The following is a 12,911-nucleotide window of genomic DNA, read 5'->3' as shown; positions in this document are numbered from 1 at the left end:
AGATAGCATAATGGTTATGCAAACAGACTCTCATGCCTGAGGTTCCAAAGTCCCAGGTTTAATCCCCTGCACCACCATAAGCCAGAGCTGAGTAGTGCTCTGGTAATTAATAAATAAATAATATAAATTATATATGGTTATAATATATTTATAATATTAATTATAATATAATATATGGTCCAGGAGGTGGCAGAGTGGATAAGGCTTTGGACTCTCAAGCATGGGGTCCCGGGTTCAATACCTGGCAGAACATGTGCTGGAGTGATGACGACTGGTTCTTCCTCTCTCCTATCATTTCTCATGACTAAATAAATAAAAAAAATCTTTAAAATAAATAAATAAATAAATAAATAAAAAGACTATGGGGCTGGCTAGATTTACTGAATTAGAAAGCCTTTAAGAGTGCTTATAGGTGGCCTGGGAGGTGGTGTAATAGATAAAACATTGGTTTCTCAAGTATAAGTTTTCAAATTTGATGCCAGGCATCCAATGTGCCAGAGTGATGTTCTGGTTCTCTCCCCCAAACTATAAGTAAATAAATAAATCTTAAAAAAAAAAAAAACAACATATAGACAGGGGTCAGGAAGACAGCATACTGATTATGCAAAGCTTTCATGCCTAAGGCTCCATGCCTAGCGGTGCTGTGGTGTGGGAAAAAAAAAGTGCTTAGGCTGGGCCAGCAAGATAGCTCACCCAGGAAGGTACATGGTCTAACATGTGCATGACCCAGGTTTGAGTCTAGTCTTATCTCTTCTTTAGCCTCTTTCCTAAGAGAACCCCTTCTTCCCATAGTAATCTTTTCTACCTTTCCCTTCCATCCCAAATATCTGCTTCTGTGGCATACTGGCTATTTTGAGTTAAAGATACAAGAAGACAATAAACACACACACACATACACTCTCTCTCTCTCTCTCTCTAACCTCCCTTCTGGCTATTTTGAGTTAAAAATACCAGAAGACAGTAAACACACGTAAACACACACACACACACACATACACACACAATCTAACCTCCCTTGTCCCCCCCCCCCCCACACACACACACACAATCTAACCTCCCTTATTCCCCATTACAAGAAATTCCCATATGAAAACAGTCCCTCCCGGGAGCTGGACAGTAGCACACTGGGTTAAGCGCACATGGTGGAAAGCACACAGACTGGCGTAAGGATCCCATCTCCCCACCTGCGGGGGGTTTGCTTCACAGGTGGTAAAGCAGATCTGCAGGTGTCTTTCTATCCCCCTGTGTTCCCTTCCTCTCTGATTTCTCTCTGTCCCATCCAACAACGACAGCAATAGCAACAACAATAATAACAACAATGATAAGTAACAAGAGGAACAAAAGGGAAAAAAAACAAATCACTAATAAAAAAATTTTTTTAAAGAAACTGTCCTCCCTATATCAGAAGATAACATTCTTTTTTATTCTGTTGTCACTGGGGCTCCACTGCTCCAGGCTAACTTTCAGAGAGACAGAGACTAAGAGACAGAGAGAAGGACCCAATAGCACTAAAGCTTCCTTCACTGTGATGCGGACACCACTCAAATTTGGATTGCACACATGGCAAATCAGGTACCTGCCAAGTGGGCTATCTTGCTGGCTTCAGCTAACTATTTCTATTAGTTCCCACGTGTATGAATAAACCCCTTTACTTCTATTAGTGAACAGTATTTTTAAATTCCTTTTAAATTACAAGTTGTTAAAAAAAGAATTTTAAGGATAGAACTTACCGAAAATGCTGGATGTTTGGCACTATGCACGAGTGAGGGACTCTGACAATCTTAGGTGTCCCCGTAGTGCCTGATGTATGAAGAACATAGGCCAAGCAATCCTTTTGCCTCATATCCATGTGTTCTGACTTTTCCTTGCTGCTATCAAGACTTGTGCTGTTTGTCACTGTTTCATGTTTTCCTTTGTGATCACTTAGCATCGAATTCACCTCAACTGTTTTCCAGTAAAGTTTGAATAGAACCAGGTCATTATGTTCTACTGTAAATGCATCACAGATGAGCAAAGCTTCATAGGAAGATCTGAATTTCTATGTTAGGGAACAAATTTTATAATATTAGTATGCTAAAAGATGCTATTTTGTATGCAGAAGTAACAGGAAGTATCCTTTTACTCATTCCACATGGCTTTAACCCATCACTCTTTCTTTCTTTCTTTCTTTTTCTTTCTTTTGAGTACTTGCTATATATCCAGGGATGGAAAGTTAAATGAGAGCCTGCCAAGAGTAAAACCCTGTCCTTTGAAAACAAACATACAAAAGCACACTGGGGCAAGGGGAGAGGGTGGTGGCATGCCTACTTAAGTGCACACATTACTATGCACAAGTATGTGCCTTCAAATCTCTGGTCCCCACCTGCAATAAGGTAGCAGTAAATCAGTGTTGGAAGATATTCTCTCTCTCTCTCTCTCTCCCTCCTTCCCTCCACTCCAACTCCCCTCCCCCTCTCAATTTCTCTCTGCCCTATCAAAAATAAATATTTTAAAATAAAGAATGCATATTATTTTTTTAAAAATCATGAAGGAGTCAGTGCCTTGGATACGTCATTAAATACTCAAGCATCAAGTACTGAGTTCAATCCTTGGCATTGCATATGCAGAGTGATACTCCAGTTCTCTTTCTCTCCTCTCTGTATTAAATAAATAAATTTTACAAAAAAAAAAAAAGTCATGTCATTGGCTTCACTCACATATATATGACCAAACAACCTGTCTCCAGCAGAGTTCTCAAGTTCTACAGACAGTTCAGACCAGATAAATCTTCACTGGGAGTAGTCTTCTATCTTCTGGGATTTCTAATAGCATCTTTAAAAAAAATTTTTGTATTATATTTATTTATTTATTTTCCCTTTTGCTACTTTTTTTTTTTAATTGTTGTTGTTGTTATTGATGTCATCATTGTTGGATAGGACAGAGAGAAATGGAGACAGGAGGGGAAGATACAGAGGGGGAGAGAAAGACAGACACCTGCAGACCTGCTTCACCACATGTGAAGTGACTCCCCTGCAGGTGGGGAGCCGGGGGCTTGAACCGGGACCCTTATGCTGGTCCTTGTGCTTTGTGCCACGTGCACTTAACCTGCTATGTTACTGCCTGACTCCCTTTAATAGCATCGTTAGTCTATACCTACAAGATGCCAGTAGTATCACAGTGTTACTATGATAATAAAACATATCTCTAGGTATTGATGAATGTACCCAAGGAGGTAAGATCATTCACAGCTAAGAATCACTAATCTACCCTAGACCACTCTGGGAACAGAAGATGCATGTTAAAGGAAGAACACTTACAATGTCAAAGTCATGGCATAGGAAACAAGAAGGTATCCTTTGGGAAAAAAAAGATAGGTGGTGGCTCACCTGGTTGAGCACACACGTTACTATGTTCAAGGACCTAGGTTCAAGCTTCCAGTTCTCCCATGTTGGGGAAAAAAAAAATCACAAGTAGTGAAGCAGTGGTACAGGTGTCTCTTTCTCTCCCTCTCAACTTCCCTCTTCTTTCTATTTCTGTCTCCATCCAATAGATAAATATTAAAATTTCGGGGTGTCTCTCTCCTTCTCCGGTGGGTGGCCTCCAGGGGAAAGGTAACGGGCTGGTTCTTTCTCGCTCACGATCGGGGTGACACGAAGACACCAGGGGACTCTTAGCATGTCTAGAATCTGAGTGCTTAGAAACCCAGAATCCTAGAGTCCGTTTATTAGCAAAGTGGAGATGAGTTAAATAGAAAAGCAATGAAGTTAATTATTGTTGAAATATGACAGAAATTACAGGTTTCTTAACAGTCAGCCTGCCCCTAAGGTAGGGGGCTGGTATGACAGGAATTGATGAGATACAAGACAGTTATTCTCCGTAACACAAGCAACTTAATTATCCAAAGGTATTTGAGAGAAGCATAGGAGTTAACCCCGTAGGGTGAGACAGAAAGAAGATGGATATCAAAAGGCCATATAGTTTGGAATTTCTCTTGTCTGGGGTCTAAGGTGTGTGATAAGGTGTGTTCTTCTGTGATCAGAAGGTGACTTTGAATAAGTGAATCTGTGGCCATGTGGCCTGCAGTTAATGGAGGGAAGTACTGGGGTTTCTGTGGGCCTGAGAGTCAAGAAGGAAAGAACCAAGTCTGAGTTTCCCCCCTTATGCTCACCTCGGTTGAGAGAGACTTATCAAGAGGTTATCTTCTCAGACCTCCATCCAAAGATGGGGGTGGTTCTCCCTAAGCTCTATCAGGCTTACACATGTTACCAACATTAAAAAATAGAAAAATAATAAAAGATTTATCTGTTACTGAAACAGAACCAGAGCATTACTCTGGCATATGCAATGCCAAAGAGAGTGAGAAAGAGAACCAATCACTTTTTCAAATATAAGCTTGAGGATGTAAGTGGTGGCACATCAAGGAGAGCACACATGTTACCATGACTGGGGACCCCAGGACCTCAGTTCAAGTCACCATCTGGAGGGGGAAGCTTCACAAATGGTAAAGTAATGCTACAGGTATCTCTCTCTCCTCTTTCTTCCTTCTCAAAAAAAAAAAAATGTTGGCGGTGGCCTCAGAGAATTCAGACACTGAGCTTCAGAGATAACCCTGGTGGCAGGAAAAAGGAATCCAAACCAGACTCAAATTCCTTGATGTTGTTGAGCACTTTAAATCATTATAAATTACAAAGATAAGTTTCAAGTATTATGAAATACCCCTAGTATATGGAAACTTTGGAAAAAGGAAACTTAAAACAACTGACAACATATTATTTTAAGGCTAGAAACACAAGAGTGTTTCTCAAAGAAGCATGTGGGTGTGTATATCTAGTAGGTAGAGAACAAGATGCTATTGTTGCCCTTGTTGTTTTTATTGTTGTTGTTATTGATGTTGCCATTGTTGGATAGGACAGAGAGAAATGGAGAGAGGAGGGGAAGACGGGGAGACAAAGACACCTGCAGACCTGCTTCACCGCCTGTGAAGCGACGCCCTTGTAGGTGGGGAGCCAGGGGCTCAAACCGGGATCTTTACACGGTCCTTGCACTTTGCGCCACCTGCCCTTAACCCACTGTGCTACTGCCTGACTCCCGAGAACAAGATGCTATTAAACATCCCATAATGTACAGGTCACTTCACACAATAACCCAACCCAAATGTCTATAGCACTGAAACTGAGAAAGTGCTGTTAGTAAATTTAAAAACCGAGGGAGGAGAATCTTCAACTGAAAGAAATGTAACACATATACAAAACCCTTTAAACATGCACACTCACATTAAGCTGCTGTTTTTCAACAAGAATATAATTAAGATCACATTTTTGCATGAAATGTGCTGATAATGCTGGTGGTGAATCTGGATCAACAGGAGCATAAGCAGCAGGAACTTGGAGAATTCTAAAGAAAGAGTTGCACAGAGTATCTATTAAAAGTAAGCTTACTTTAAGCTTTTCTATTTCTCTATGGATTTTCGTACTGACAAGAAAGTTTCAAATGTTTTTGTCAATACAACTCTTGCTATAAACATTTATTTTTATTTTGCTATTACTGAATATCCTGAGTAGTTACTATATTAAATTTTCATCACATAATACAGAGAAATCTAAACTTTTTAAAAGCTAACACATTATAATGAATTATACTTGGCTAAGTGGTTACTGAAAAACAACTTTTCTAATTCTTTAACTGTTTTTTTAAAGACAGAACATTAATACAGATAATACCATGTAAGGTAATATTCTAAAATATTTTAAATGAACATTTTGTAAATATTTGAACTGGTTTCTATTTATATCTCAACTTTTATGATCTATTAACCATTCTCACTTGTGTATTCATTTAATAAATAATCAAGTATCTAAAACTTCAGTCTCAGAGGGAAAAAAACATAACCATATTATTTTTGATATACTTGTTTCCTTTGGTCAAACGACAGAATTTGTGACTGTTTCTTCTAACAGACAAGAGACATCCTTATATTCTGGAGATATCTAAATGTTCTACTACTGATGGATATTTATAAGCTCTCCTAAATAAAATCATATTAATTCAAATGATTAAAAATAATCCTGGGCAGGGGTAGATAGCATAATGGTTATGCAAAAAGACTCATGCCTGAGGCTCCAAAGTGCCAAGTTCAATCCCCTGTACCACCATCAGCCAGAGCTGAGTAGTGCTTTGGTTTAAAAGAAAAAAATGATCCTGAGAAATATAAATTCTTTTAGTGCATCTAGGACTGACCAACACAGAAGAATCCAATGGTTAACAGAACAGTAGCTTGCAATATAGTTTATTTATTAAAGAGCTATTAAATTAAAGTAATATCAAATTTTCCTTATAAAAAATATTACCCTAAAATCCAAGAAGGTAAATTTATCCCAGGATAGCAGTAGAGGCCAATTTCCCGAATTCCTTGAAAGTTGCAGTGTGATTGCAGGAAATCTGATAACTCTGAGGCAGTGTTAATTACAGTCTTGTAGGTATAATAAATTGGAGGCTGACTGTTACAGTCATCAAAACATACAGCTATTTTATCTGAATAAAGGGAAGCAGCACGGAGCACCAAGTCCTGAAGAGTCATTTCACTGCAGTTTATCTAAGGATCATTGGTGGAAGAGAACTCTATAAGGAGAAATGTTAGGAGGACAGTTTTAGGGAAGTTGTTGGGAGCACACAGAAAAAGCAAAAAAATCTATTTAAAAAAAAAAAAAGCCCTCATGTGGCTGGGGAGTTGGCTCAACACATAGTACTGTGGGCTTGAAAGCCTGAGAAACCCCATTCATGTCTAACACATCAAGCATGCATTGGTCTGGTGCTGTTCTATCTCCATCCCATGTGAAACTCTGTCATAGGTAATAAGATACAACTTAGCAAAAAAAGAGAAAAAAAACAACAACCCATAAATGTTAGTATTCCCTTGACAATAACGTGATTTCCCCCCTCTGTGAAGCCTGTTTTCCAGAGTCCAAAGCAGATCCAAACAGCCTATTTTAATTATTCAAGGTATTTTTTACTTGCTCACTTATGTAATCTGATTTCCCTACTGACTCAAAACAAAATTTCCACCCATGTTATTTAATAATAATTAAAGGAAAGCACATACCTAGAAAAAGCAAAATGAGCCAGTAATTGCTGAGTATATATGTTTAGGAAGGCTGATTTTTAAATGTAAGTTTTAAAAATATAAGAACTTCAGTAGCCTGAGAGTTGGCACAATGGTAAAGCTTTGAGCTTGTAAGGATGAGGTTCTGAGTTCAATACCCTGCACTGCATGACTCCTTTATTATACTCTGCAGTCTCTCCCTCTCACATACAAAATAAAATTAAAAATCTTCACAAGAATGAACTTCAGTTCTTAGTATTTTTTAATAAGCATTTCTACAAATACGTTTTGTTATGCACAAAATAAAATGACTCAGCTTTCCTCAAACACACTAATGATCATTATATAAATATGGAAGTTTTCCACTATATCCGCTAAAATTATGGGGAATGAGTTTATTTTGAAAGATATATTACAGAAAGGTAGCTCTGCTACCTTCTCTCTTACATGAACAAGAAATTGCTTAAGTATTGACTCTTTGATTGAGGCACTTTAAACAATATTTATTTATGGGAGTCGGGTGGTCACCGCAGTGGGTTAAGTGCACGTGGGCGGGAAGCACAAGGACCAGCATAAGATTCGAGCTCTGGCTCCCCGGGAGTCGCTTCACAGGCAGTGAAGCAAGTCAGCAGGTGTCTTTCTCTCCCCTCTCTGTCTTCCCTTCCTCTCTCCATTTCTCTCTGTCCTATCTAACGACGACAGCAACAACAACAACAATAATAACTACAACAAGGGAAACAAAAGGGAAAATAAAATAAATAAATATAAAAAATTATTTAAAAAAGAAAATGACAGAGAAAGAGAACCAAAATATCCGTCTGGCATATCCAATAATGGGAATGGAAATCGGAACCTCGTGCATTCAAATCTGGTGCTCTACCTTTGTGCAACCTTCTGGACAGCAGGCTGAGGTATTTTTACATTAAAAAAAAACAAAAAAAAAACCTCGGGAGTCAGGCGGTAGCGCAGCAGGTTAAGCGCAGGTGGAGCAAAGGGCAAGGAACGGCTTAAGGATCCGGCTTAAGGATCACCTGCAGGGGAGTTGCTTCATGGGCGGTGAAGCAGGTCTGCAAGTGTCTGTCTTTCTCTCCCCCTCTCTGTCTTCCCCTCCTCCATTTTTCTCTGTCCTATCCAACAATAACGACATCAATAACAACAACAATAACCACAACAATAAAAAAACTAGGGCAACAAAAGGAAGTAAATAAATGAATAAAAAAAATAAAATTTACTAAAAAAAACTCGGTATGTGCAAGAAATGCATTCTTTATATGAAAACCAAGTACAGCACTTAATTTTCGATAGAACAACAATCTGATTAAGATGCTATACTCCAAAGTCACTTGACAAAGAGAGAAATTACAAAATAAAATTCTTAAAAAAGAAAATGTCATTTTTCATGACAAAGTTTAACAGTATATACATCCCCCCCCCTTTTTTTTTTGGTCAGTCATCATCACAACTATGCAGAAGGAAAGGCACCACGCCACTGTAGCTTCCTCCAATTCAGTAGGGGCCTAGCTTGAACCAGAGGCATTAACCATGCGAGCTACAGAGAATTAAGATAAAATTAATCTTTGTTGTCTAAAGCTTTCAGTTTCATTAACAGAACTATAAACATTCTCTCCAATTGAAAGAACTAAAAGGATGCCTAAACATTCCTGGAACCTTGTAAGGGGGGAGGGGAGGGGACAAATAATCTAGAATTCTTATTTTTCAGTATTCGCCAGCTTAACTTACATTAGGTAATTATGTCTAATAACAATGTATTTAATAGCCTTCAAAACATTCTCACTTCGAAACCAAGCTACCAGATAGGAGCAGCAAGTCTATTCCCATATGAATAAAGGGTCCGATGCAGGTGACTCGGGAACAAGCACACTGGTAAGGTTTTAATATTAGCACCACACTACCCCGCCAGTCACTGATTCAAATGCAACGCCAGGCGGTGGTCTTCAAACTGGCCATCGCAGCTGACCCAGGTCCGCAGGTACTTTGCCTCGGTAAACGCAGAATCCCGCCCAGCAGCGCCACAAGCCGGAAAGGGGATTGTGCGACCATTTGAGAGGCACGAGTTCTTCCGCAAATCTTCCGGGTCGCTGAATTGACGTCAGCACGAGACATCAGAGGCTGGTTGCGTCGCGCAGTCCTGACGTTTCCAGAAGCTACGAAGTCAATCGAGAAGACAGGGACCCGGCTGGTTGTAAGCTATTCTCCACTCGGATTTTGGTCTGATCTGGCTGAGGTTTGGACAGAACTTGCAAGGACTTTGGAAGTGGTGGGCTTTCACGTTTGCCTGGATATTCTGAACTAACCACTTTAATTCTGAGCTGCGGTTTCCTCGTTCTCAAAGTAACGTGGTAACTATCACGTAAGATTTATGTGGACAAATATGACGACTTTGAGATGAGTGGGTTTTATCTGACACTTTGCGAATCTGCTCTAGATTGCAGGAGACTGGCTGCAACGATAACGCTTGTAACTTAAGTCCTTGTCATAGTTAACTGACATTTTAATTGCTGGTTGAGAGCGACTTAGAGGGAAACTACGAAATTTTCGGCTTTCTGTAAGAGCAATCAAGAAAACAGGTCTAAGGTTGAGCATTAACGTAAACTATACGCCTAAACATTTCCAAAGAAGTTATAATTGGAGACTATGTTAAGGATGAGCGTGCTGTTTTTTTAAATTTTATTCCCCCTCCCCCTCCGACTCCCTGCTCCAAATATCCATTTAATGTCTGCGGATAGAGGACGTATCAGATATTAAACTGATAAGAACAAATACACTTCGTCTTAGCCAAAAAACCGAGAACGAGCGTGCTGTTTTTAACCCACTGTGCTGTAGCAAAGAAACTATTACTAGTCTGTTTTATAATTGTGTGGGGGTGGTGGGCGTTTTGACTGGGAGGAACGAAGACAGTCAGCCCACCATCGACAAAGGCAAAGGACTCTTCCATGCCCTTTGGTGTTGATGGCAAACTATTAATATGTAGGCACTACACGTTGTGTCCCCTTCCCCCAACTTGCCATGTAATTTTTACCGATGACATACCACAGGTTATTTAAATTTTCATTATTATATATTGAGGGTGAGTGGCAGTCGCTTATTGTAAAAAGTACGTTCAGCCTAATGATGGCTTTACATAAAAAGGTTATATTTACGATTTTGTTTCTCTTCGTTCTTACAAGGTCCCAGAAATGTTTAGGCATCTTTTTAAGTATAGTTCTTTCTCTTGGAGAGAGTGTTTATAGTTCCGTTAATGAAACTGAAAACTTTAGACGACAAAAATTAATTTTATCTTAATTCTCTGTAACTCACCTGGCTGTGTCTCTGGTTCAAGGCAGGCCCTACTGAATTGGAAGCTAGTGTTCTTGGGAGGGCAGTTCTGTGTGTATTCCTGTGGACTCTTGTTTAGTATGCCAAAAATGTAAGATATTGGCCAGGGAGACAACAGGACTGGAGTGCCTAAGGCTCAATTCAGTCTTGCTGCAGCAGTGACCATAGTAGTACCCTGTTCTCTCATGTGAAACTATCACATGAAATTCTAACAATCATAACAAGGGGGGTAGAAGGCAGAGTTCACCAAGTAGGATGTTTGCATGGGTTAAGTCCTAGGCTTGTTTGAGTCTCTGCAAAATGGGAAGAACTGTGGCAAAGGAAATACTTGTACATAGTATCTCACCGGTTATGAATGAAAAAAAAAAAAGATCAAATCAGAGGGGAGTGACTTTTTTCCCCCAGAGCACTGCAGTGCTGGTTCAATCTCAGGGGACTAAACCTGGGACTTTGGAGCCTCAGGCAGTTTCTTTGCTATTTGCCACTGCCCAAGTGACTACTCTTTATCCAGGACATTTTTCAAAGTTTGAGGTGCTGAATCTTCAGAGCTGTCATGCTTTCCCCAGAGAAAGCCTGCTTTCACTTTCTACAAAAAAGTGAATAAATACTCCCTCAAAAAAATCTTACACCTTTGTTGTGATGCAATCAGCTGTTTATACCAACACCCACTGCTCAGCTCTGGCTTATAGTGGGGCAGGGGATTGAACCTGGAATTTCAAAGCATCAGGCATGAGAGTCTCTTTGCATAACTGTTATGCTATCTCTCCAGCCCTTATTTTTTTTAAAGGATTTTTATTGAGAAAGGGAGAATCAGACATCCCTCTGGTTCATGTGACAGTGGGGATATTGAACTCAGGACCTCATGCTTAAAGAGTCCAATGCTTTATCCACGGTGCTACCTCCCAGACCACTTTCATTTTCTTTAAATACTGAATATTTCATTTTTCCATATGCCTTATTTCATTCTTTTAACTGTTTTTAACTGCATACTCACTATTTTGGGAGTCTAAGGTTTTCTTTTCTTTTTCTTTTTTTTTTTTTTTTAAAAAGATTGTATTTATTAGTGAGAAGGATAGGAGGAGAGAGAGAAAGAACCAGACATCACTCTACTACATGTGCTGCCAGGGATTCAACTCAGGACTTCATACTTGAGAGTCTAACACTTTATCCACTGCGCCACCTCCTGGACCACTAAGGTTTTCTTTTTAAAAAATACTTTCCCTTTTGCTGCCCTTGTTTTATTGTTGTTGTTATTGATGTCATCGTTGTTGGATAAGAAAGAGAAACGGAGAGAGGCAGGGAAGACAGAGAAGGGGAGAGGAAGACACCTGCAGACCGGCTTCACCACTGGAAGCGACTCCCCTGCAGGTGGGGAGCCGGGGGTTTGAACTAGGATCCTTATGGTGGTGCTTGTGCCTTGCACCACGTGTGCTTAACCTGCTGTGCTACCGCCGGACTCCAGTTTTTTTTTTTTTTAAAGATTTTATTTGTTAATTAGAAAGATAGGAGAGAGGAAGAACCAGACATCATTCTGGTACATGAGCTGCCGGGGACTGAACTCATGCTTGAGAGTCCAGGGCTTTATCTACTGCACCATCTCCCAACCACTCAAATTTTCTCTTCTGTCACTCCCCATTTTTATATATCTATAGAGCGTTATTGCAGTGCGTACTTTGCATTTACTGTACTTCTAGTTACTTTCTTATTCCCCCTACTCAAACCAGTAGAAATTGTTTCACAAAATTTAGCATATTCACTGGTATGTCTATATCAGAAGATCTATCTGACTAGCAGAGCCAACTAAGAGTCTAGGTGGGACAATGCTGATCATTCTAACGAATACGAGCACATAAATCCATAATTAAAAAAAGACAGGCACAGATAGATACCATAATGGTTATGCAAACAGACTCTCATGCCTGAGGCTCTGAAGTCCCAGGTTCAATCCCCTGCACCACCATAAGCCAGAGCTGAACAGTGCTCTGGTTAAAAAAAAAACCACATAAACACATGACATATCATGATGTCGCAAAAAGGTTCAGATTGTAAATCTTGTGAACACTTTCATCTTCTCTGCAATTTTGTAGTACTAAAATTTAAAACAGTAAACAACACGAGATAAAATTGGCAAAAAAAAAATTACAATTTAATTCAGGCTTCAGAAGGTAATTAAATAAAAGGCTATGGTGGAGAAATTGTATATTTGTAAGATTACCAAACACACAGTACCATCTTCCTTTATTAAAGCATCTCAATAAAGTTAAAAAATATATATATATGGAAGTTAAGAGATTTTGGTTTAGTACTTTCCCTGAGTTTAACTTAGTCTTTTAAAATCAAAGGTAAGCCCATAGGCTTTCCCCTCCTCCTTGTCACTATGAGGAATACATTATACTCAAATGGTCCCGGGGGGTTATGTAAATCCCAATCTACTTGTGTCACTGCCATGACCTATTGCTACCTGTTAAAATGTGGACTTTTTTAAGAGCTGTCAAGA

At 39.4% G+C, this 12,911-nt stretch overlaps 1 protein-coding gene and 1 non-coding gene across 6 annotated transcripts in view; both read right to left on the bottom strand.

The window, feature by feature from the left end:
• Nucleotides 1-9,160, bottom strand: part of AASDH (aminoadipate-semialdehyde dehydrogenase) — a 31,112-nt gene extending 21,952 nt beyond the window's left edge. For 3 of the 5 annotated variants that reach the window (XM_060188025.1, XM_060188027.1, XM_060188028.1), the window contains exons 1-4: nt 8,874-9,160; nt 6,327-6,597; nt 5,253-5,373; nt 1,731-2,038 (exon numbers count right to left, since the gene is read on the bottom strand). In XM_060188025.1, coding sequence (XP_060044008.1) covers nt 1,731-2,038; nt 5,253-5,373; nt 6,327-6,556 — 659 coding nt within the window. In that variant the 5' untranslated portion in view covers nt 6,557-6,597; nt 8,874-9,160. The remainder of the gene's footprint in view (nt 1-1,730; nt 2,039-5,252; nt 5,374-6,326; nt 6,598-8,873) is intronic. The other 2 variants (XM_060188026.1, XM_007523853.3) reach the window with 2 other exon arrangements.
• A 540-nt stretch (nt 9,161-9,700) lies between these two features.
• Nucleotides 9,701-9,894, bottom strand: LOC132537779 (U2 spliceosomal RNA). The gene has a single exon (XR_009549224.1). It is a non-coding gene; the product is annotated as a U2 spliceosomal RNA (small nuclear RNA).
• Between the last annotated feature and the right edge of the window lie 3,017 nt (nt 9,895-12,911).

The sequence above is a fragment of the Erinaceus europaeus genome, chromosome 3 (assembly GCF_950295315.1).
Source record: "Erinaceus europaeus chromosome 3, mEriEur2.1, whole genome shotgun sequence".
NCBI classification, from domain to species: domain Eukaryota; kingdom Metazoa; phylum Chordata; class Mammalia; order Eulipotyphla; family Erinaceidae; genus Erinaceus; species Erinaceus europaeus.
Note: the sequence above shows the minus strand (reverse complement) of the source record. Positions and strands in the feature narration are given on the sequence as shown.